Here is a 23,985-nt window from a genome sequence, read left to right on the forward strand (position 1 = left end):
TCTTTGTATTCTAAAAGGTTGTCACAGTTGCCACCCTTCTCATCCTTCACCACTTTATCAATGACAAAAAAAAATCTAATTATTTATTTATTTAACATTTGTTTACCTGGAAAGTCCAACTAGGACCAAGCCCATTTTCAGTGCAAGCCTGGGGAGAAATGCTCTAGATGCATGTCCTGGAGCATCTGGAGGAAACCATGGCGAACGCAGGGAGGACATGCAGACTCCACACCCCACACAGAAGGCACTGCAGCCAGGAATCGAACCAGAGAACCTCTTCCTGTGAGGCAACAATGCTAACTGCTGCACCACTGCGCCGCCCAATAATTTTTATAATCTTTACACTCAAGTGCCTGTATAAAGCATTTGATATCCTTCTCACTTCATTTTAGTGTTCATAATTCCTGTCTTTCAACTTTCTTATCGTCTTCCTTATGTAGAAACCGAACAATTCATACATGTGGCCAAATATACCACATATTTTATGTTATAATTAAAATACTGGGGACAAGATATGGACCTGTCAAATACCGGGTTTATATCTTAAGTTCGAAGTTTGAAAACTTCAAATCTCACATGATCTACATCAAATGAGTGAAGTTTTCAAACATCAAATGTTACAACGAAGATCACCATAGGGAATATTTCCCTTCACTTCAATATAGTGCGATCTCGGAGTTGGTATAATTAGCGGGAGGTTCAGGGGGGCTTTCCCCCCTGCATAGAGCATTCAGGTAGGTTTTATTTTTATTTTGTTTATATTGTACATTTGAAGTTTGAAAACTTTGTTCATATGGAGTCAATCATATGAGATTCAAAGTTTTCAGACTTCGAAAATATAATATAGACCCTCAAATACAACCACAGAAACATAAGACCCATCTTTGATGTAGCTGCAAAATTTGCACATGCCACATTTCATGACTTAAAGGTACCATTGTAGGGTGCAGTCACATTCTCCACCCAATCATTTATTTTCATACCTCTACTGTAAGTGACTTGTGGAGTATTACCTAATTTGCCCTTCATTTCTGAGGTAAAAAAAAAATCATTAAAACGCCAACCAGCTGTGAGGCATCCCTTCTAAAAGGAATGACCATAGTCCTCCCTCCTTTTTTTCACACTCTTAATGTTTTGTTGTACTGCTGAATTTCTACCTGGTGCGGCTTATTTCCCACCCACAAAATGGGGGGAATCTAACCTTCCTATCTTCAATTGTTTCATTTTTAATTTTTTGCAACATCTTAAGTTGGTAACTTCAGTCCAAGAAGATATTAATAAGCTTATTTCAACAAGTAATACCTTTTCATTGCTAATTAACCTTGATAGTCGGACCATCTGTCATTTTACAATGCAGCACTTCTGAAAAAAGGGGTGACAACTATCAAAGTGCAGGACCGAGTTGGAGTAGTTTTTTTTATGGGAAATAGAACAAAACTACGTGTCCCTCCTATTCTTACATAGCAAAATCTCCAAATAATTAATCTTTTCAGCATCTAATCTAACACCAGATTTCAAAAAGTTTTTTTGCCTAAATTAATAAATTCTGGCAAACCGTCTACATCAGCCTTCGACGGGGTCAATACATCATACAAAAACTTGAAGTAGTGTGAAACATGGTCAAAAAATGGGGAAATAAACTGCTTTTTCCATTCAGCTAATATTAATTTGGCATAAATGGGTGCACACTTGGCACCCATATCCACACCAGTAAAATTGTTTTGCAACACATTTTCCATAAAAGCAATTAATACCCTGACTTTCCTGTTGTTAAATGTCCTTATCTTCTGTAAGGGCAAAAAAAAGAAACCCCATCCCCTTTTGGTGGGGAGTAACTGAAAATAAGTTCACCACATCATTGGCCACAAGCATAATATCATCATCAAAAGGAACACTATTCGAAATTTTAAACAGATGCCAAGAGTCGCATAAAATGTGCCCTTTGTAATACACTATGCGGTTACAATAAAAGTCAATGTACTTTGCAAAGGGCTCAATCTTAGATCCATGTACCACAAGTATGGGTCTCATTGGTGTTTCACATAAATTCTTGTGAGTCTTAGGTATGCGAAAAAATAGAAGGTATCAAGAGTTTGTCTATCAACAAGTAATCAAATTATTGCTGTACAATGACACTTTGACAAAGTACATCAAATAAAAAAGTCTGTTTTGGAATATGCAATGTTGATTTCATTTCTCGACACCCTCTCATAAGTAATTCCATCATTCAGGATGTCGAACATCTTGGTAGAAGAGTCAGTGTGATTCATAATTACCTCCCTCCCCTTTTATTGGATGTCATAACCCTAATACTTTTGTCAAAACTCAATTCCTTTAACAAACACCTGTCTTCAACCATTAAATTTTCAAACATGAACCTACTTTGTTTAACTAAAGATCTAAATTCTGTTAAAGGTATTGACAATAGGGTTGGAGGGGGGAATAAATACACTTCTAACAAGGAGGATACAAATTGTTAATTTTACTGTGTTCAAAAAATAACTTCAAATTTAATTGCCTTGGTAAAAAGCCTTAATTCAGCCAGCAAGTTGGCAATATTTGTTTTCAAACTAGGGAGAAAGTAAACCTTTTCTCAGTAACAAAAATGCCCAGGACACAATTCATTATTATTAAATTTAAAAATCTTAAAAGTCTCATTAGTGGTTCTGTGGCTCACCAGTATCACTGGCAAAAGCAATAATCAGTGCCTCATTCTTGAGAATTAGTGTCCCCTTCAGCTTGCTGGCTCACTCTGTGTTAGATAAACATTTTACGTCCTCCTTATCCTGTTCTGTATCCAAGAATGTATTTGATCCTCCAGGAAAACGTATTCTGAAAACAGTTAAATATACCAGATTGAATCTCCTGCCGGCTACTCAACATGCCCTGATCACCAGGATTAATATGCTTCTCTTCTGCCCTGTGTACAGCAAATTTTTTTCCACAAACACCCTGGTGCCCCCAATTATACTTTTCCCCTTTTACCACAGTTTTGTCAAGAGATTCTCTTTCTGATAGTATGATTGCATCTTTACTAATACTGGTCTCTGCTGTTTCCTGATGGCTGTTTTTGGGCATGCATCTAATGTGCCCTCTCCATTAATAAATCCTGCTGTGGAACACCAGTCCAGGTATTTGTACTTTCATGAAGTTATTGTGTTGCATTCCTTCTAATTTTTTTGGTAAATTAAAATATGTTGAGTTTATAGTGTATAATCTGTAACTCTACTGTTTTTTAAAACGGCTCTTCTTGAGAAGCCATATGCTTAGCTAGTCATTCCCTCATTTTGTTGATTTAATGCAGTTTTTATCAGCTTATCTGAATAGCTACTTAAGGTATCTTTTACTCATCCAACCCTTTGTCATTTGACTTGAAATATTCTGTCAGTGTCGTGTTTATTATCTTCTAAATTACTGTAAGCCTGTAGTTAAAAAAAATTTGAACTGGTTTTTGCTAAACAGCTGCAAAGCTTTCCTTATCCAGAGCTTTTTTCTTCTCCTTTTCTAGTTGATTTTCAACTGCTTTCTCCAAATTTCATCTTTGCTGGCATACAGGTAATGCAATTGCTAGTCGGTAACTGAACTGTACCCAAACTGATAACTTTTACTGGGTTTTTAGCAATTTCTCAGTTTCCACACTGGGGTGGTTATAATTATGGGTTCATAGTTCATAGGCTCATAGATATAGAATAAGCTAATAACCTAGTAGTGCAATCCAATCCAGTTGTGTCCCTGTGCATCATGGGTGTTTATTGGAGGGAATATGTTAGATGTTTATAGATCTTATTGGGGTATGTTAGTTTGGACATTATTGTCTCCCTCTGTCTGTCAGAGAAATGAGGGCCAGACCCCGGAGAGATTTCCCATCCATTGGTCAAGGTTATGCTTAAATATGGTTAGGTATGGGCTCTAATTCACATGGATGAGAAGCCTATTCCACATCATGAGGATTCGCTGAGAAACCGATCTGTCTCATCAACATGTCTTATTTATGTTGCAAGCAAAATTTAAATCCTTGGGTCTAGTGGTTCTGTTTTATTTTGCAGATGTGCAGCAGGTTCCATCAGCGCTGGATCTGAAGATGCCTGGTATGCCAGGCATGGATAATCTATCAGTAACCTCTGATAACTAACCTCTAGGAGACAGAGCATAGAGAGAGGGTTTTAAGGTGATCCATATAGGACAATGTGTTTATACCCTGAATTTGTCTGGTAAGGAACCTCTGTGGTTGTTCCAGCTGTTGAATATATCTGATCAGGTACATGCTGAAGGGGGCATTATACTCAATGATGAGTCTAATAAAGACTGAATAAAGTGGCATTAAGACTTCTTTGGACATGGATGCCATGCCCTTATTTTTAAGTTGGGTTACATAGAAGGATTTTCTTACTACCTTGGCCACGTGTTGGTCAAAGGGCAGACTACTCAATACATATATTATAAGATTCCCGACTACCAAGTCAACTCATAGGAGTGTATTATTGATGTAGTAATTAGCCTGGGAGGTTGTTTTTCCCAAAGGCACTATAATGAATTTCTTGCCACTGAGTTTTAGTTCATGACTTTGGTACCAGTCGTTTGTCTGTGTTAGACTCTATAATATGTTTGTATCATGGGGGAATCTTATGTTTATTCCCAAATCGCAGTCATCTGTGAACTTGGTCATCCAAAGCCCTTGATATTGACGTTTATCAATTAGAAGTAGGTGTAAAATAGGAGCGATCCCGGCATGGAGCTCTGAGATACCCTGCTGGTCACTGGTCTCTTTATGAGGGTGTATCACCAATCCTGACTTCCTGGTCCTGTCTGTGAGCCAAATGGCAAACCAGTGAGTTATGTAAGGGTTGTTGCCCAGGTCTTTGAGTTTGTCAACTATACCAGAGTAGTTTATTGTATTGTATGCCTTAGACAGGTCCAGGTAGGTGGTATGCAACGTTTTCCATTCATCCTTTGCTTTGGTGACCTTATCAAAAAGTTCACCAAATTTAGTAGGCATGATCTTTCCTTGACCAAGCCAAACTGGTTTGGTCTGCCGTCTGAAAGTTACCAATGTCTTTATGCATTTCCATGATAATACATTCCTTTGCTAATAGGTCTGCAGTTTCCAGGGTATGTTGATGATGATGATGATGATGATTTCATGTAATTTAGAGGAAGAAATAAGTCAAATTTTATCAGAGCTGATTAAAATAAACAAACACTGATGGAGTATATCAACTCAAATAACAAAAGGCTGGAAAAAAATTGAAGCTTTAAACAAATATTAAGATGAGCTGATAAAACTGGAAAAATCAGAGGTCATAATGAAGAAAAGGCTGGCTGAGTATAAGACTACTCAAGAAGAAATGTTTTTAAAATATTGTAGAATTAGAGGACAGAGCATGTATGGTATTAATGAGATTTACTGCTGTACCAGAGAAGGTGGAAGGAACAGACTGTATTCATTTTATGAAAGCAGAAGTAAGCAACTGGGCTGGTATTCCTCAACAGAAGTTGTCCATTGAAAGTGCACAGCACGTGTATGCTCCAAACCTAGCAGTGCAAAAGCAGCCTAGACCTTTAATAGTAAAGATGCAATCCTACCAGCAGAAACAGTTGATTTTGACAAAACCGTGGCAAAAGGTCAAAGTACTAAAATTGGGTGACAGTAGAGTTTTTGTGGAAAATGATTACTCACCGTAAACCAGGCAGAAGAGGTGTAAATTTATTCCAGGGACTGTTGAGAAGCAGGTGTGAAATTCAAGCTGCTGTATACAGCTATTTTCAGACTATTTTTTTCTGGAGGGTCAAAATAATTTTTTGATGCAGAACATTCTAAGGGAGAAATACAAAAGTTTGTCAAACAAAAAGTGAGCAGCATTTAGAGGGGGATTCTGCTTCTTATTCTTCTAATAATAAATCACATAGTAGGACAATGCCAATGAAACCTTTTTCCAGTGTTCCAAAGGAAAATGCTTGAAAGACAGAAAAGAACACAAGAGTTGGCTAGAAGAACCAGGATTATGTTAGCAATGAACCAGTGATTATAGATGAGAGATAGAGATCAACAGGAAGAAAACCACCAACTTAAAAATTGATGAATAAATGTATGATTACAAAGCATTAATTACATTTGTGAAGTATGGCAAAATAAGAAAACACTGAAAATATTGGACTTTTTTGACTTTGTTAAACTTGTAGGGTATGACCTACTTAATGTCATTAATGTTTGGAAGTACATTTAGGAGAGTGGAAGAGGAAGGAAAGAGATGACTAAAACAAAATTTTGTTCTTAATTAAGGGCCTTGATTTAATAAGTTTTAAGGGGAAACAAATAAAAAAACCCACTGAATATAATGAAAAGTTTCCCTATAGCACATACATGTTCACAGTGCAGTATGTGTAGTAGAAGGCAACTGCGTATCTGGTTCTTGTGTATCTATGGAGACAATCTGGTAAGAGGGACAATAAAACCAGAATATTTCTTTCCTTCAGTGGCTAGGAGATAATGTTTTCTGAAACATTCAAATGGTTTTCTACGTCTGGGAGAGGAATAAAGATAAGAAAAAACAGCACTTAGTGGAAGTAGAAACACAGGCTGTATTGTGCATCTTAGCATGGATAACCTTCACTATAAATTAATTGAAACCTGTGAGTATGGCTGTCAATCTGGGACAATTGTTCCTACTAGGAGGATTAAACTTCATTATTTGAATATGTACATAGTTTTGTGTGTCACTGTTACGTTAATAGGTTATGAAGGTGTTCACCGGTTGTGTTTGTTTTTCTTTGCATGTGTGTGTGTGTGTGTGTGTGTGTGAGGGTTTTTATTAAAACAAAACATTTTGTAAGATGTGTCATAGGTTCAAATGGATACGACAAGAAACAACTGTAAAAATGATCAACCTGCCAAACAGTATATGCATGTAGTGCAAAAACTGAAACCAAACATGAAAAAAAAAGTTGTTCTGCATAACAAGTGCGAGCAATAATGTCTTGTCATAATGACACTTTCCATATTATCTTTAAATGTCAATGATCTCACAGATATATACAAAAAAATAGTGAACTATATTTAAAAAAATGAAGCGTGCAAATAGCTAAGCTACAGGAACCACGTGGAAAGAACTAAGCATGTGAATTTGATAAAAGATTTCAGTATGGTCATCCAGCAGAATATCTGGGACATAGAAAAAAGGGAGTTATTATGAGAGATAGAAGAGGAAAGAAGATGATAATGGTATATTTGTAGTACTAAGAGGCTAGTGGCAAGGGAGGAGGGCTATGTTGGCATTTATTTATTTTCTGCCTAAAACTGCCTAAGGAAATTCTGGGAGAAATAATCACCTTTTAGCAGGGAATATTACTTATAGGTGGAGATTGGAATTTGATTTGCAACAGGGAGGGTGTATTGGGGGATCTAGACAGGAAAGTGTGACAAAAGAGGGTAGATTTTTGAAGAAATTTGTGAAAATATTTAGTATGGAAGATGTTAATTCAGTAGTAGGAGTTCGGTGAGAATTTACATATTCCCCAAGTTACAAAAACTGGGCTGGGCTAGATAGAAATTATATTTCATAGGAACATGTGCATTTAATTGAAAGTTGTGATACATACCTAATAACCATTTCACATCAAGCGCCAATAACTGAAATAAAAATGGAGGATAATGAAATAAAAGTGAGATGCTGGTGCTTCCCCACCTATCTGTTATAAAGAGAGGAATTTAAGGAAATGGGTCGCTGAAGTTATTCGGGAGTTATTGAAGAAGATAGAAACTTCATTAGAAAATATGGCTAGGGATAGGGATAAAATTAAAGTGGAGTTTGAAAATAGGGTGGCAATATAAGAAAAAGAGCTATGGTTAAGAATTTACAATATTTGCTTAGAGGGAATAGGAGAGATCTCCCAGAACAAGAAGAGACACAGCTGCAGAGGGCTATATAGAAAATACAGAAGTACCTTGATAATATGCATGACTTCAGAAAGATGGCTGTTAAGCAATTGTTTTTTGATACTAACTCTAGAGCACAAAAACGTTTAGCATAATGGCTCAGGCAATGGAAAGTAGAAAGGGTTGTTGCTAAGCTTATGAAGCATATAACAAGGAGAATAACGAGATCCTGTAGAGGTAATAGAAATATTTTGAAAATTTTATGAAAGTCCTTATTAAGCAGAGAAAAATGGAAATCAAGAAGTACAAATGGAAATGTGTGTGAAGAATTAAATATGCCAAGGTTAAAGGTAGATCAAGCTCAATTATTAACAGGATAGGAGGAGAGAAGATAAAAATGGTAATGTGTAACCAATATATAGGAATGTCCCCAGGAATAGATGGTATTCATGTGGAAGTTTGGAAGCTAGAAGGGAAGAAAGAGGCAAAGATCTGGAAGGTTTTGTTTAACAGTATTGTAAAAGAAGGAGAAGCACCAACATCCTGGAAGAAAATAGTTGTGGCTGTAATACCGAAAGATGGTAAAGACCCATTGGATCCAGCTTCATATATAGGCCTCATTTTAATTCTAAGCCATGATTATAAATTGTTTGTTTATAATGGCTAAAAGAACGGAAGAGGTGATTCCAAAGTTGATAGATATGGATCACTGTGGTTTTATGAAGGAGAGGCAAACATTTGATAACATTAATAGAACAATGACTTCCAAGGTGGTTGCACATTAAGTAAAAGCTTAACTCTACCTCTCCCAGTGTGTAAACAGAAACTCAGCAGAGAAGGCCAGTAGACTTTTGTGTTTATGGGTAAATTTCAGTGGCTGGTTAGTAAGTGTACTGCCTGAATGAAATGCAAAGTACTTGGAAAAAATCGGCTACAGAAAGTGAGGAAGAAATGCTGACTGGGGAAAGTTCTGCAGCTGTTCAGCAAAAGCAATGCAAACTCCAGTCATGACTTTGACTAACCTACAGGAATATACAAGACAACTGCACACAGACTGATTAAAATAAACAAAACACTGATGGAGTATATCAACACAAACAACAAAAGCTGGAAAAATGGAAGAAGCTTTAAACAGATATTCACACAAGGTGATAAAGCTGCAAAAATCAAAGGTTGAAATTAAGAAAAGGCTTGCTGAATATGAGACTGCTCAGGAAGAGATGTTTCAAAAATAATAGAATTAGAGGACAGAGCAAATTGAGAAAAACTGAGGTTTTCAGCTATATCAGAGAAACTGAAAGGAACAGAATGTGCATTCATTTAATAAAAGTACAAATAATCAACTGGGCTGGTATTCCACAGCAGAAGTTGTTAATTGAAAGGGAACAGTGTGTTTATGCTCTAAACCTGGCTATGAGAACACAACCCAAATCTTTAATAGTAAAGATGCAATCCTAACAGCAGAAGGAATTGATTCTGACAAAACTGTGTCAGAAGGACAGAAAACTAAAAATGGGAGATAGAGTATTTGTGGAGAATGATTACTCATTGTACACCAGGCAGAAGAGGAGTAAATCCATTCCACAGTTCATGGAATGTTGACACACAGGTGTGAGATTCAAACTGCTATACTGAGCTGTCTTCAAGGTATTCTTACCTGGAGGGCCAAAATCCTTTTTTGATGAAGTAAATGCTAAGGAGGAAATACAAAAGTTTGGCCAACAAAAAGTAAGCTGTGAGACAGAAGGAGATTCTGCTTCTTGTTCTTCTGGTAATAAAGACTCGAGAGAGACTGAACCTGTGAAACCTTTTCCAGTGTTTCAAAGGAAAATGTTGGAGAGAAGGAAGAGAGCAGGAGAGTCGACTAGAAGAATTGAGACTACATTGGAAATGAAACTGAGACAGAATTTGGGAAATAAAGATGAACAGTTATAAAACCAGTAACTTAATATGGGATTTCAGTGCAATGATTATATTTGTGAAATAGAACAAGAAAATCTGGAAATATTGGATTTTTTCAAAATTTGTTGGACTTCTGTTGGACTGTAAATTATGTGCCCTACTTCATGTCATTAATGTTTGAAAAGGGGGAGAGAGGCGAAAAAATTAACTGTAAGTAAAGAAAACTTTTTTCTTAATAGTGCTATTTTTGTGTTGTATGGTTTTCTTTGCATGCTATAAAGTAAAGTTTTCTCAGTTCAAGTGTAATGGGGGTTGTAAATAGATGATGCTGTTCTCATTTTTTCCTTTTCTCCCTTCTCTCTCTTTTCTTGTTCAGTTTTAAGAAGTGTAGGCACTGCAATGTAAAAGAAAAAAAAAGCCTGGTTACAACAGCATGACAAAAGAAAAATTGATGTGCTTTTTCTCATTCTTGCATGGGAGAATAATTGTATTAAGGACCTTAGATTGAGTTAGTCTCATGTTTTAAGAGAAAGCAAGGAACTTAAAAAGAATATTGAATATTATGAGTCTTTTTTTAGCAAATGAATGTATGCTTATTACCAATTCTCTGTCTGGACCTCATGTCTCCATTTCAACAATTTGATAAAGAGAAATTGACTGTCTGGTTCTCATGTCTACAAGAAGACAATCTGATAAAGATAAATTGACTGTGTAGTTCTCATGTCTCCATGGAGACTGATAAAGAAATGTTGATTACAATCTGGTGGGGAGTGATAGGCTGTGGGGGAAAAAGAAATGAGAAACTCACTAGGAGATAATGTTCTGTGAAAGCATTCAGGGCTTTTCCCAGCTGTGAGAGCTATAAAGTTAAGACAAAGTAGGTTAGGACTTGGTAAAAGCACTGGATGCACCATGTGTCTTAGCATAGATAACCTTTCTTTTGGATTAGGTCAAGTCTGTGAGTATGGCTGTCAGTGTGGGACATTTGTTCCCATTAGGAGGGTTAAACCTCAGTATTTGAAGATGTACATGGTTTTCTGTGTTAGTATTAAATTAATAGGTTTTAGGGGGTATTGTGGGTTTGTTTGGTTTTTGTTTGAAGGCTTTCAATAAAACAAAAAGTTTTTTAAGATGTGACATAAGCTCAAATAGATATGACCAGAAACAACTATATAAAAGTTCATTCTGCCGCACCGTGTATGCATGTAACATAAAAGCTGGAACTAGATATTTAATACAAAAGGTTTTACATAAAAGGTGGGAATAAGTTTTTAATACAATGATGCTTTCTGTTATACCATCAAATATCAGTGGTCTCACAGATAAATACAAAATGGAAAGAATAGTGAAATATATTAAAAATGTAGAGTACAAATAGCTATGTTACAGGAGATGCACAGAAAGAACTGAACATGTGAATTTGAAAAAGAAAGAGTTTCAGGATGGTTATTCAGCAGAGTATGTGGGACAAAGAAAAATGAGATTACTTGTATTAATTGCAAGAGGAGCTCCAGTAGTGATAGAACAGGATAAAAAAGATAATAATGGCAGATTTGTAGTGCTAAGGGGCTGCTGGCAAGGGAGGAGGATTACACTGGCATGTATTTATATTCCACCTAAAATTGCTATAGTGGAGCTTAAGAAAATTCTGGGAGATATAATCAGTTTTCAGCAAGGAATATTACTTAGAAATGGGGACTGGAGTTTGATTTGCAGCAGTGAAGATGTATCTGGGGGTCCCAGAAGGAAAGTATAATAAAGGAGGGTAGATTTTTGAAGAAGTTTATGAAAATATTTGGCATGGAAGATGTAAATTCAGTAATCGGAGTTCAGAGTGAATTTACAATAGTATTCCTTAAAAATGTAAAATATGGGCTTGGCTGGATAGAATTTACATTTCACAGGAACACGTGCATTTAATTGAAGGTCTTGATACCCACCCAATAAATATTTCAGATCATGCGTCAATAACTAAAATAAAAATGCAGGGTAATGAAATAAAAATGAGAAACTAGCACTTTCCCACCTGTCTATTGAAAAGGAAGAATTTAAGGAATGGGTAATGGAAATTATTCAGGAGATGTTTGAGAGGATAGAAACTGGTTCTGACAAAATAGCTAGGGAGTGGGATAAAATGAAGGTGAATTTTAAAAATAGAGTGGAAGTGAAAGAAAGGTTGCTATGGTTCAGAAGTAACAAGAATTATTTAGAGGGACTGACAATTGTTAAAGTATTGCAGAATGGGGGAATCTCACAGAACAAGAAGAGGATCAACTGCAGAATGGTAAGCAGAAAATAAGGGATTACATTGATAATATATGTGAGTTTGGAAGTACTGCTAGCACAATGACTCAGGCAACAGAAAGTAGAAAGGGCTGCTACCAAGCTTTACGGAGCCTGTAACAAGGAAGGTAACAAGAGATCCTGTAGAGGTATTAGAAATATTTCAGAAATTCTATGAAAATTTGAATAAAGAAGAGAACTATGGAAATCAAAAAAAGATACAAATGGCAAGGTTTATGGAAGAATTAAATATGCCAAGGTTAGAGGTAGATGAGACTCAATTACTAACGGTCAGGATAGGAGGAGATGAGGTAAAAATTGTGATGTATAACCAATCTACAGAAAAGTTCCCAGGAATAGATGGTATTCCTGTGGAAGTTTGGAAGCTAGGAGGGAAAAAACGATAAAGATCTGGAAGGTTTTGTTTATCAGTATTTTAAGAGGAGGAGAAGTACCAACATCCTGGAAGAAAGCAGTGGTAGCTGTAATACCTAAAGAGGGTAAAGATCCATCAGATCTAGCTTCATACAGGCCCATTTCAGTACTAAACCATGATTATAAAGTGTTCATGTCTATAATGGCTAAAAGAATGATACAACTAATGCCAGAATTGATGGATACAGATCAATGTGGTTTTGTGGAGGGGAGGCAAACATTTGACAACATTAACAGAACATTGGTGATCCAGAGGGAAGCAAAATGTAAGAAAATACCATTGTTGTTGGTGGGTCTTGATGCAGAGTAAGCTGGGAGTTTATGAGCATGGCAATGGAAGCATTTTGCATTTCCTGAAAAAATTATATGGTTGATTAGGTGGGTATACGAGGGTTTTGAAGCAAAAATGAAAGTGGGTGGGGTCCTCTCTGATGATTTCTGCTTGAGTAGATGAACCAGGCAGGGTTGTCCTCTGTTCCCTTTGTTATTAGCATTATATTTAGAACTATTGACAAAGAAAATAATGGACTCGGAAATTCAAGGATATAATTGGTATGGTAGTCAAAAAAAGTTGGATTTATTTGCAGGTGATATTATTTTATATCTGATAAAGCCAGCCAAGGACATTTCAGTGGTGTGCAGCATTCTGAAACAGTTTAATCTCTTTTCTGGATACAAAATGAATTAATATAAAACAAAGGCAATGGCTGTAAACTATGTACTGACAAAAACTGGCTCAGCAGTACTTGTATTTATAGGGACATGATAAAATGAAGTACTTGGGAGTAAGGATTAAAAAGGATTCTGTTATGGCAGCCAAGGATATGTTGGAAAAGACTAAATAGAAGATAACACAAAAGCGGAGGTATTTGAAGCTCTGTTTTATGGATAAGGATTGCAAGATGCAAGCAAAGAAAATGGTTTTAGTCCCTTTAGTTTTATACATAGGTCAGGTATATTTTTATCAACCAGAAGAGAAGTTGTAAATTGTAATTTATAAAGAATTTAAGGATTTTATCTGGGAAGGGAAAAGGGCAAAAGTGAAGTGGGATAAGTTGATCCTTTCCAGTAGGACAAGGTGGTTTGGGATTACTTGTTTGGAAGGGATATTTCAGAGTTACAGAGTTAAGTCTCCTACATGTAGAAGAAGCAGAAAGCTGTAATTCAGAGTTTAAAGGGATGAGGTAATGGGGAAAGCTCAAGCAACAAGGAGAGACTGGAATTTTGGATGCAGATCCTTGAGGAGAATAGCAATAGCCATACAGAATATTATGTTCATAAAACAACAGAAGATATTCTAAGTAGTAAGTCAACACAGGGATGGAGAATGGAAGATTCTGCAGATAGAGATGACTGCAGATAGGAGTACAGAGAATAGGCAAGAGGGGGCTGGACTTTACTGGAGAAAACTGGCAGAGGAACCAAGGTACTGGGAACAGTTAACTAGAGAGGGAAAGGAAAAGAATGGGAAGAGTCCAAAAAGACATTTTGACTGCAGCCTAGAGACTGCCTTCCCTGTCAAGAATTAATGTCAAAGTATAAGCAAAGAGAAAGAAATAGTGGGATCCTAAGTGAAAAACCAGCACTGGTAGAGTTGTTATTAGAATGTAGAATAGCAGCTGCTGTTGCAAAAGGGATAATTAGTAGGGCATATAAATATTGCATGATAATTATAGGAATCGATCAGAGGAGGTTAGAAAAGATTTGGAAGCGAGACTGGGGATAAGCAATTCACAAAGAAACAATGGGGGGTATATGTTTGGCTCTTAAATATGCAACAACATCTAGGAGATTTAGGATCTTTGCTTGGAATTGTTTGCATAGCTATTTTTGTACCCCAGGCAGACTCCAAAGAATTTTTTCTCAGGTATATTGCAAATGTTAGAGGTTTGATGGGGAAGAAAGAGGCAATTGGGAATATGCATTTTGGGAGTGTAATGAGTTGTCAGACTTAAAAAAAAATCCCTGCAGACAATTCTGACAGCAAATCTAGGTGAGCAACTAAGGAAATTTTTTGAGTTATGATACAGAATCGGAATTTCTTAGACATAACAAGGCTTTGCTTTGTTTAATTCTGGTGGCTGCCAAGAACACAGTTACTAGGAAATGGAAATCAGAGTCTAAATTGGTCACACTAGAAGTAGTGAATATAGTAACAGAGATATACCAAACTAGAAGTGGGATCTTGAGAAAAGGGTAGCAGCAAATTACATAGAATAAATGGGAATTGTGAGAACAAAACATGCATAGTAATGTTTTGGAGGGGGTGTGAGATTTAAGGGAAGGCAAGAATTCAGTGAGCTTTGTAATGTTTGACTGATAATGGCTGGCTAGATTATAAGTGATGTATAACGTTTGCAACTGAAAATATGTCAGTATGGTTTGTTTTCATTATATACATGCATGATTGTGTCTTAAATGATAATTTAATTAAGATGTTTCTTGTGTTAAAAAAAACTATAACCTTGTCTTAACATAAACCTGTATTATCATTATTTTTCTTCCAAATTGTCTAAGATTGCTCCTGAAAGAGTGGTTATACTCTGTGGTCTGTTCTCTACTGCTACCACCAAACTGCTGTACACATACAGTAAATTTGCCAGGTGTGCTGTTCTGTCTGTCTTCAGGATGCACTGCTGTGACCTTTCTGAGAAAAACCTAATTGGCCACCCTTCAGCCACAGACTGAACATGATATTTTTACTTTTGTAATGTAATTGTCTACTCCACAGCCTCATTTCAATAGCATGCATTCCTCACTTGCTACTCTCCCTTTAGTACCCTGCAAGTCTCAGTCGTGATGTACTGTTTTTAAATATCTTTGGTGAGATCTTATAATAGACGTCCTTTTGCACTAATAGAAAATATGATTTCAAAAGGAAATTTGGTGCATTCTGTGTGGAATACAAAATGTATGTAAATAAATGTTTCAGCTTAATTTAATGCAGTCTATCATTCTAGTTGTACTTCTCTGCTTCTTAATTGTGTAGGTCTTAGACATGTCTAAACAGGGAATAATTATGTCAGTTCTATATGTTAATGCCAGTAGCTGATGGAACACAAGGTCATCTAGTTTACATTGATGTAATTAGAATATTACTTGTATCTGTATTCATTTATAACCAATCTGTCCTTGAAATTATAGTCTCAATTTACATTGTATTCCCTTGCAGTGTCATGTTATCGTTTATGTGCCTTGTTATTATTCATATACAATTTCTGTAAAATCCTGTCACAGTTCACATACCTGCACTCCATTTTAGCATGATCATTTTTAATGAATTGCAGTTTTAGTTCCCTATGATATGCATACATTTGATGATTAGTGCTTACTTCTTGTGGCTGCCTGTTGTACGTTCTTCAAGAATTACTCAGATTCACACTTTTTTTGTCATGGCTGTTAGGTTCTTGGTATACACCAAGCATTAGTATCTTGACTGTGACTCAAGGAATCAGGCCGCCTTTTGGGAAGTCTTTACTCTGGGACTTAGCTATCCAAGTTCTGTGCTTTTTCAGTCCCTGGCTTTTTCTACCCTTGCTACAGGATTAGACTAACCAATGGCCCATCAAGTAAAATCCTGACCGTTGGATACATGTTCTTATTCTATCAGTTTTTCTACAGAAGGACCTTCCTTGGTGGGTCAGGTATTCCCAACCTCTGTTCCCGTATGGATCAGTGATTTTCTGACAGCTGCTGCTGTTTTGAGTTTCCTGCATGGAACAGCAGATATATATTATTATATCACTTGTTTCATTATCACTACTTTATTTGCAAGAAGATAATCACTGTTAGTATTTGAGCAAATGAACAGACTCTGGGGTGCACTCAGTTATGCAACCAGCGTATCACATCATGGTGTGCATTATCAGAGACATGTAAATGCCAGCAAATATGCTATTTTACAAAAGCAATGGCTCATTTCAGTTAGGAGAGAGAGAATATCCAACCAAACAGCCATTAAGGAGGGTCTTTCAGTAGATAAAGTGATACAATAAGAACATGTATGTTATTTCTTGTACATGTTCTCTCTTGTTACTGCTGATAGATTTGTGCATCAACAGATACCCACATGATGTTTATTGTGTTACCCTGCTGCAGTCATCATACTTGGGTTATCCTGCCATCAGGCAGTCCCAGAGTCGGCCCAAGTTCCAAAGTCTTGGTCTGGCGTTGGTTGCTAACGCTTCTTCCCTGACGTCAGAGTGCCCAGTCTTTCTTGCCGCGGTGCGAAGCAGAAGCAGTTCGCAAGTGCCAGTCGGCCGACACCTGAGATTTCCGAATCGAATTTCAGTCCGAAGTCTTCAATAAAGCTAAGTACCCCGTTGGGGAACCTTTTCTTGCCTCAGTCCGATGTCAGAAAAAGTTAACAATTGCATTTCTTGTGGGAAGCAAATACCTCATAAGGACTTCCATTCTTTTTGTATTCCATGCCTAGGCCCAGACCACGACGTCACAGTTTGTCGGTTTTGTGCTAGGTTTAATAAACAAACTATCAAACGCCGTTTTGACTTTGCACAACATTACTTTGGTAGGAAATTTAATTATATCATGCCAGCGGAGCAGCGACGACTGTCATGCATAAAAAACGCAAGGATAAGGACAAGCAGCCTAGGACCAAGCCAGACTCCGAGGCCTCTGCTGGGCCTGTCGCCAGTTCTCCGGTTTTCAGTGAGGTGCCTATGCAGTCCCTGACGACCGCAGAATTGGAAGTCCAGACAGCTGCGGATTCTCAACCGGAGTGTACTAGGCTGTTGCAGCCATCTTCATTAGGCCCTCCCGACACCGGAGCAGAAGGAGATCCCGGTGCAGTAGAAACACCTTTGGTTGCAGAAGTTGTCTTCAGACCGACTACACTCACCATTAAATCTTATGCTAAGCTTAAAACTCCATTAAAACCTAAAAAGACTGCACATCAGTCTCCAGTTCAAGGCCCCATGCCTAAGAAACAGATGTTTAAGATGGCTGAAGATTTGATTACCCTAATCAGGGGTTCCCATCCCCCTCCAGATAAAAGACCAAGACAAGAGGAGGATTACGCTTCCTCTGACCAGGTTTCAATTTCCTTAGATGCCTCTGAGGAACAGGATTACGCTTTTCCCCCTTATGAAGACTCTGATGCTGAAGACTCTATTCCCTCAGCATCTCCTCCTGAAGACTACTCCTTTGGGGAAACTTTACATACCATGAGGGAACATTTCCACTGGGAAGGCCAGGACTACTCTGATTCTAAGAAAAGGCTCAGAGAGTTCCTTTTACTACCCCAGCACTGACCACTGGGTATCCCCTCCAGTTTTAGACATTGTGGAGGATGTTTACTTGGAGTCTAGTCTAAATCCAGACTCTCTACCTCCTGCTCCAGCCAAACCAGACAGATACTACAGAGTACCTGACTCCCACAAATTCCTTTATAAAAGCCCTGTGGCTGACCCAGAAACAATTTCCCAGGGTCTCAAAGGGGCTAAAGCTTCTATGGCTAAAAATCCTGTACCCTCTGAAAGGGATTCCAGAGCCCTAGATAGATGGGGAAAGAAGATATACACCTCAGCTACCCTGGCTATGAGAGCATTAAATTGTCAGTTTCACATGCTGAAATATCAGCAATTCCTAATGTCTCAATTAAAACAAAAAATGAGCACGCATTCTGAACAGTCTGAATTCAAGGAAATGCAGGATCTGTTGCATGCAGCTGAACAGGTGGGCAAACATACTTTACAATGTGGATTTGATGCATTAGAAGCTTCCTGTAGAGCAGTTGTTACTGGGTCTGTCATACGTAGACATGCTTGGTTAAAAGAACAAACCCTACCTGATCATGTTAAAGCAAAATTATTGGATGCACCTTTACAGCAGGATGAATTATTTGGTGTCAAAGCAGAAGAGGTTTTAAAGAAAATGGAGGATAAGGCAAAGTCTATGCAAACGATCAAGGATTTTTTACAGGTACAACCCCCTCGTTTCAGCAGAAATTGGCCAGCAAAAAAAATGGTCCGTTCCAGCTTCTGACAGATCACAGAGGGGCAAATACAGATGTCCAAGGGGCAGAGGTCAGTCACAAGGCCCTTACAAACCTCGCCAATGGGGTACTGCTACCCAGAAAGGAGGAGAAGACAGGCCCCAAGCTAGCAGAAGGCAAACACAATGACCCACACTTCAAACTTCCAAGCAAATCTCTCTTGGCAGCTCCCTTGGGGGGAAAATTAGCACTTTTTGCAGACAACTGGCACGTCATCACAACAGACAAATGGGTCCTAAACATTGTCTCACAAGGATACAGATTCCATTTTCATACCGTGCCAAGGAAAAAAGGAATGGCAAACCTGCCACCAAATCAATGGGCAGAGGCACAAAACCAAATTACAGCTCTCGTAGACATGAGAGCCATTCAGCAGGTACCTACACAGGAGCAAGGACAAGGATTTTACTCAAGATTCTTTCTAGTCCCCAGAAAGGACAAAGCATCGAGACCCATTCTGGATCTTTCAATTCTGAACACCTATCTGCAAGTACCAAAATTCAAGATGCTAACACTACAGCAGCTTCTTCCCATGCTGGGCAAGTAGGCTTGGCTAGTAACATTGGATCTCAAGGAGGCATACCTGCATGACCCTATCAGACAAAATTGCAGAAGATACCTCCGCTTCATTGCAGGTTCAACCCATTATCAATTCTCTGTACTGCCCTTTGGCTTATCTACTGCATCCAGGGTCTTCACAAAATGCCTGGCACCAGTAATTGCATACTGCAGACAAAGAGGAATTCAAATATACCCATACCTGGACGACTGTCTTATTCAAGCAGAAAGCAAGGACATCCTTTTACAGCATCTGGCATTTGTCAAACACCTTCTAAGTTGCCTAGGGTACACAGTAAACGAAAAGAAATCAAAACTATTGCCCTCACAAAACATAAATTCCTGGGTGCCAACTTGAATACAATGGCCCAGATGGCTTATCTCATGCCAGACAAACAACGACAGCTGTTTCAATATTTCAAAATAATGGCAACAAAGACCCAACTCCCTGCAAGAAAAATTCTGCAGGCCTTGGGATTCATGGCATCTTGCATACTACTAATACCATTTGCAAAACTGCATATGAGGAAATTACAATGGTACCTGAAAAGCGTATGGACTCAGCACAGCCACAGCTTGGAAACAATGATACCACTCATTCCCTGCCTTCAACAGGAGTTTCTATGGTGGGCACAGGCATGTCACCTCAGCAAGGGTCAGCCTTTCACCTTACCCACAGCCAGGCAAACTATAACAACAGATGCATCGGGACTATGCCTGGGGAGCACACATGGCAAGACAGTGCATTCAGGGCAAATGGACTACAGATCAAAGGCATCTGCATATCAATCGAAAAGAAATGCTAGCAGTACAGAATGCCCTAACAGCTTTCAAGGACCACTTACACCCAGGACAACTAATAATAAAGATGGACAATACCACAGTAATGTGGTACATAAACAAGCAAGGGGGCACACATTCCTACCCTCTATGCAGGCAAGCAATGACCTTGTGGAACACAGCACTGTCTTACCAAGTTCAACTACAAGCACAATTCCTGCCAGGAAAGAAACCACATTGGCAGACGCCCTAAGCAGAAACATCATGGATCCCCATGAGTGGAAACTAGATCCACAAGTATTTGCTATTTGCTATGATAACTCAAAAATGGGGACGCCCAGACATAGATCTGTTTGCCAACCCCCAAAACTACCAACTTCAAAAATTTTGCACAAGGACATTCCACCCACAAGCTTGGAAAGTGGACGCCCTCTCATTCAGTTGGAAAACATTAACAGTGTATGCCTTTCCTCCACTGCCTCTTCTAGCAAAGGTACTGCTGAAAGTCAGATTAGAGAGGCCACAAATTATACTCATTGCACCAGACTGGCCACGCCAGCACTGGTATCCAATTCTAAGGAACATGGCCCAAGGCCCCCCATGGATTTTACCACAAATTCCTCACCTGCTCACCCAGTGAGACAATCAGATTCTACACAGCCAGCTCAAGACTTTAAACCTGGCTGCATGGCAAATGACCTAAACAACCAGCCAGCACCTCTATCCAAAGCTGTTATGGATGTCATTCTGGAGGCCAGGAGGCCCAGCACCAGGAAAACCTATTCAGACAAATGGAAAAGATTTTGCACCTGGAACCAGGCTAAAGGTCAAAATCCCCTTGATCCAAACATTCCTCAGATTCTACAATATTTAACTGAGATGTTGCACAAAGGACTTTCCTTTTCATCTATTAAGATCCATGCCTCAGCAATTTCAGCTCATTACAACACGGATCCTCCTTTATTTTCACATCCACTCCTAAGACAGTACCTCAGAGGGGCTAAGAACAAAAGACCACCCAGGAGAGCACCAACACCTACTTGGGATCTCAACTTTGTTCTGGAAAAGCTTACACTGCCACCCTTTGAACCAGCTTTTTCAACTTATTTAAAATTTCTTTCATGGAAAACTGCCCTGCTACTAGCAATAACTTCAGCTAGAAGAGTCTCAGAGCTACAGGCACTAATGGCTGTGGAGCCTTTCCTCATTTTTCATCAAGACAGAGTCTCTCTACGAACTAACCCTTCCTTTATGCCAAAGGTGGTATCCAGTGTGGCCCTAAACCAAACCATTCATTTGCCCACCTTTTTTCCAAATCCCCAGAACAAAGGAGAAAGACTCCTGCACTCTTTGGACATTCACAGGCAATTACGTTACTACTTGGATAAAACTAAGGCTTTCAGAAAATCTGACCAGCTCTTTGTAGCCTATGCGGCAGGATCACAAGGAAAAGCTATCTCAAAACAGACCATTTCAAAATGGATAGGACATTGCATACGTTTCTGCTACACGCATCATGGGAAACCTGTACCTGCTAACATTAGGTCCCACTCCACCAGGGCTACAGCTACATCAGTAGCCTTTCTCAGGGGGGTGCCAACCAAGGATATTCTGGAAGCTGCAACTTGGAGTTCAGTGCACACCTTCACCAAACACTATCACTTACCTCTATATTCTAAGACTAGAGCTGGTTTTGCCACTGCAGTTTTGCAGGGCCTTCTAGCTTCTTTTAACCCAGTTTAACTCCACCACCCATCCTTAGCTTTGGGATTCAACCCAAGTGTGATGACTGCAGCAGGGTAACACGATGAACATAGTGCAGTTTTGTACCTACCATAAATGTAGATGTTCGAGTGTTCACCCTGCTGCAGTCCAGGTTACCCTCCCTCCATCCTCTCTGAATTAGCTGGACTTATTTCTATCCTATGTAACCTCTGTGGTGTATTTGCTTGTGCCTGAAGGTATTGTTTTATTTCTATATGTACAATTTTATATAGCAATATGTATTGCCTACCTATTGGGGGCACCTGACATCTGGGGCAAGAAAAACTGAAGAAAATGGCGTTGGATGCCTCTTATATACCCCTGGTGCTCTGACGTCAGGGAAGAAGTGACAGCAACCGACGCCAGACCAAGACTTTGGAACTCGGGCCGACTGCGGGACCGCCTGATGGCAGGATAACCCAAGTGTGATGACTGCAGCAGGGTGAACACTCGAACATCTACATTTATGGTAGGTACAAAACTGTACTTTCTCACTTAAGGAATGTATTCATATAAAATCCTTAAACTGTATTTTAATAATAAAACATTTTAATGTAATTTTACTTTAACATTTCATTGTGATTCATTTCATATCAACAGTTTCTATCGTTACATCTTGGAGCCAGAAATAACTTTTATGCAAAACAATAGTCTCTCACCTGGGCCGGTTGCAAAGTTTCTTGGTATTCCAGAAGGCCTCCTTCTCACCCTAAATATGATTACTCCAGACAGCTGGTTGGTTGAAGCTGTAGAGAGCTCATATGATCTTGACAACATTCACTTACAGGATGTAAGTAAATACTTCTACCAAGCTGAAATAGTTCTTAAAAAAACAGTTGTTTTATATGGTCTAATCAGCATTGTATTTTATCTAGCAACTAATAGTTTTCTGTGTCAACTTCATTTCCAGTTTTCATGTTTACTTAGTAAATATATTGAGTATTCACTCATGTAGGGTAGATATTGCAGTAACAACCAGGAGTTTACAATTCTCAGTCCTCTGTATTGAATGGCTCATACGTCTTGCAGCTTTGTAAAAAAAAAAAAAATTGTACCACAGTACTGTTCTGACTTTTACTTGGAATGTCTCTAAGACAGAACTAGATCAGATGTAGTTTCACTACATGTCCTTCCATTGCACTGTTGCAGTATTCATTACAATAGGGATCCCCTGCCTAGGGCAGCCCAACGTCCAGCCAGTATACCAAAGCCTTAGGTTGCTTTAAGGTATGCCGTATGTCGCACGTATTCTTCTTGAGTAGAGCAGGGCATAAAGGTGATGTCAAGAAGTACCATCCTGAGAATGCCACCAGTCTAAACATCATCCCTTGATTATTTGTCTGAACGCCTACATTCCCATTGCTGGTTTCACTGAGCTGTTGCAGATAAGTGCCCTATTAAGGTTCCTTTTTTGATAACCTCTTCTGTGCTTTTACTTGTCTTTTTGTTGCTTGTGGGGTTTCATGTCATCCAAGAAGGATAAATGCCAGTGTGGGAGACAAATTCTCCATAAAGACCGCCATGTACCGTGTCTGTTTTGCCTTGGCACCTTGCACGACCATACATTCTGTTCCGTCTGTCAGGCTTTTGCACCAAAAACTTTGCATAGTAGACTTTCTTCCTTAGCGCTGTATCTGAAGAATCAGTGACTTAAACTTCTCGCAAAAGATACTATGGAAGGAAATTCCTGCCCCAGGGAACAGCCATCAGGGAAGATGAAGGCCAAGAAGCCTAGGCCAGAATCTTCCACTGTTCAGCCTCTGCTGACGATTCTCCTGAGGTGAGTGAATTGCCAGAGGTTCATCTGGCTTTGTTGTTGGATTCCTGTGCCACGTCTGGGTTGCAGGCTGGTGGGGATCCGGCATTTCCTAGGAGGCTTTGCAATTGTCCATTTTGGACATTCAGGGGAAACCACAGTTGATCATTTCTGAGGGGCCTAGGGGTGTTCCTCAGATTTTAGTCAGAGAAGAAGTCCCTGCTACTACTATTGAATGCCGTCCTGGCTCAGAGCCTTCCAAGTTTTGTAAGGCAGACGTTCCATTAAAGAAAATACAAAAAAGCTAAACATGTTTCTCTGCCCCTAAAGTTCCACAGAGTGAGTGGCAGGCCTTCACTCAAGATTTGTTTAGTGCTTTGATGGCATTGAAACCTCCTCTGGGTATTTCTGTTCCAGCTCCCCCTTGGTCCTCTACTCCCCTCGAAAGACCCAGGGAACAGGATTCCTCTGAGGAGGAATTGTATTCTGATGAGGAATCCCTTGTTTACTTTTGAATTCCTTCTCCTTTGGACTGTGGGTCAGAGAAAGAGGAATCTACCAGTCCTGATACTCCCTTTGAAGAGATTTCTTTTGGGGACACAATCTCCAGGATGATGGAGT

General features: G+C 38.9%; 1 protein-coding gene across 2 annotated transcripts in view; it reads left to right on the forward strand.

Annotated features, from left to right (window-relative positions):
* The window catches only part of UGGT2 (UDP-glucose glycoprotein glucosyltransferase 2), a 4,352,373-nt gene that overhangs the window by 2,774,575 nt on the left and 1,553,813 nt on the right, over nucleotides 1-23,985 (forward strand). For both annotated transcript variants that reach the window (XM_044072987.1, XM_044072988.1), the window contains exon 28: nucleotides 22,209-22,398. In XM_044072987.1, coding sequence (XP_043928922.1) covers nucleotides 22,209-22,398 — 190 coding nt within the window. The remainder of the gene's footprint in view (nucleotides 1-22,208; nucleotides 22,399-23,985) is intronic.

The sequence above is a fragment of the Protopterus annectens genome, chromosome 5.part1, assembly GCF_019279795.1.
Source record: "Protopterus annectens isolate FY-2018-M chromosome 5.part1, PAN1.0, whole genome shotgun sequence".
In the NCBI taxonomy this organism is placed as follows: domain Eukaryota; kingdom Metazoa; phylum Chordata; order Ceratodontiformes; family Protopteridae; genus Protopterus; species Protopterus annectens.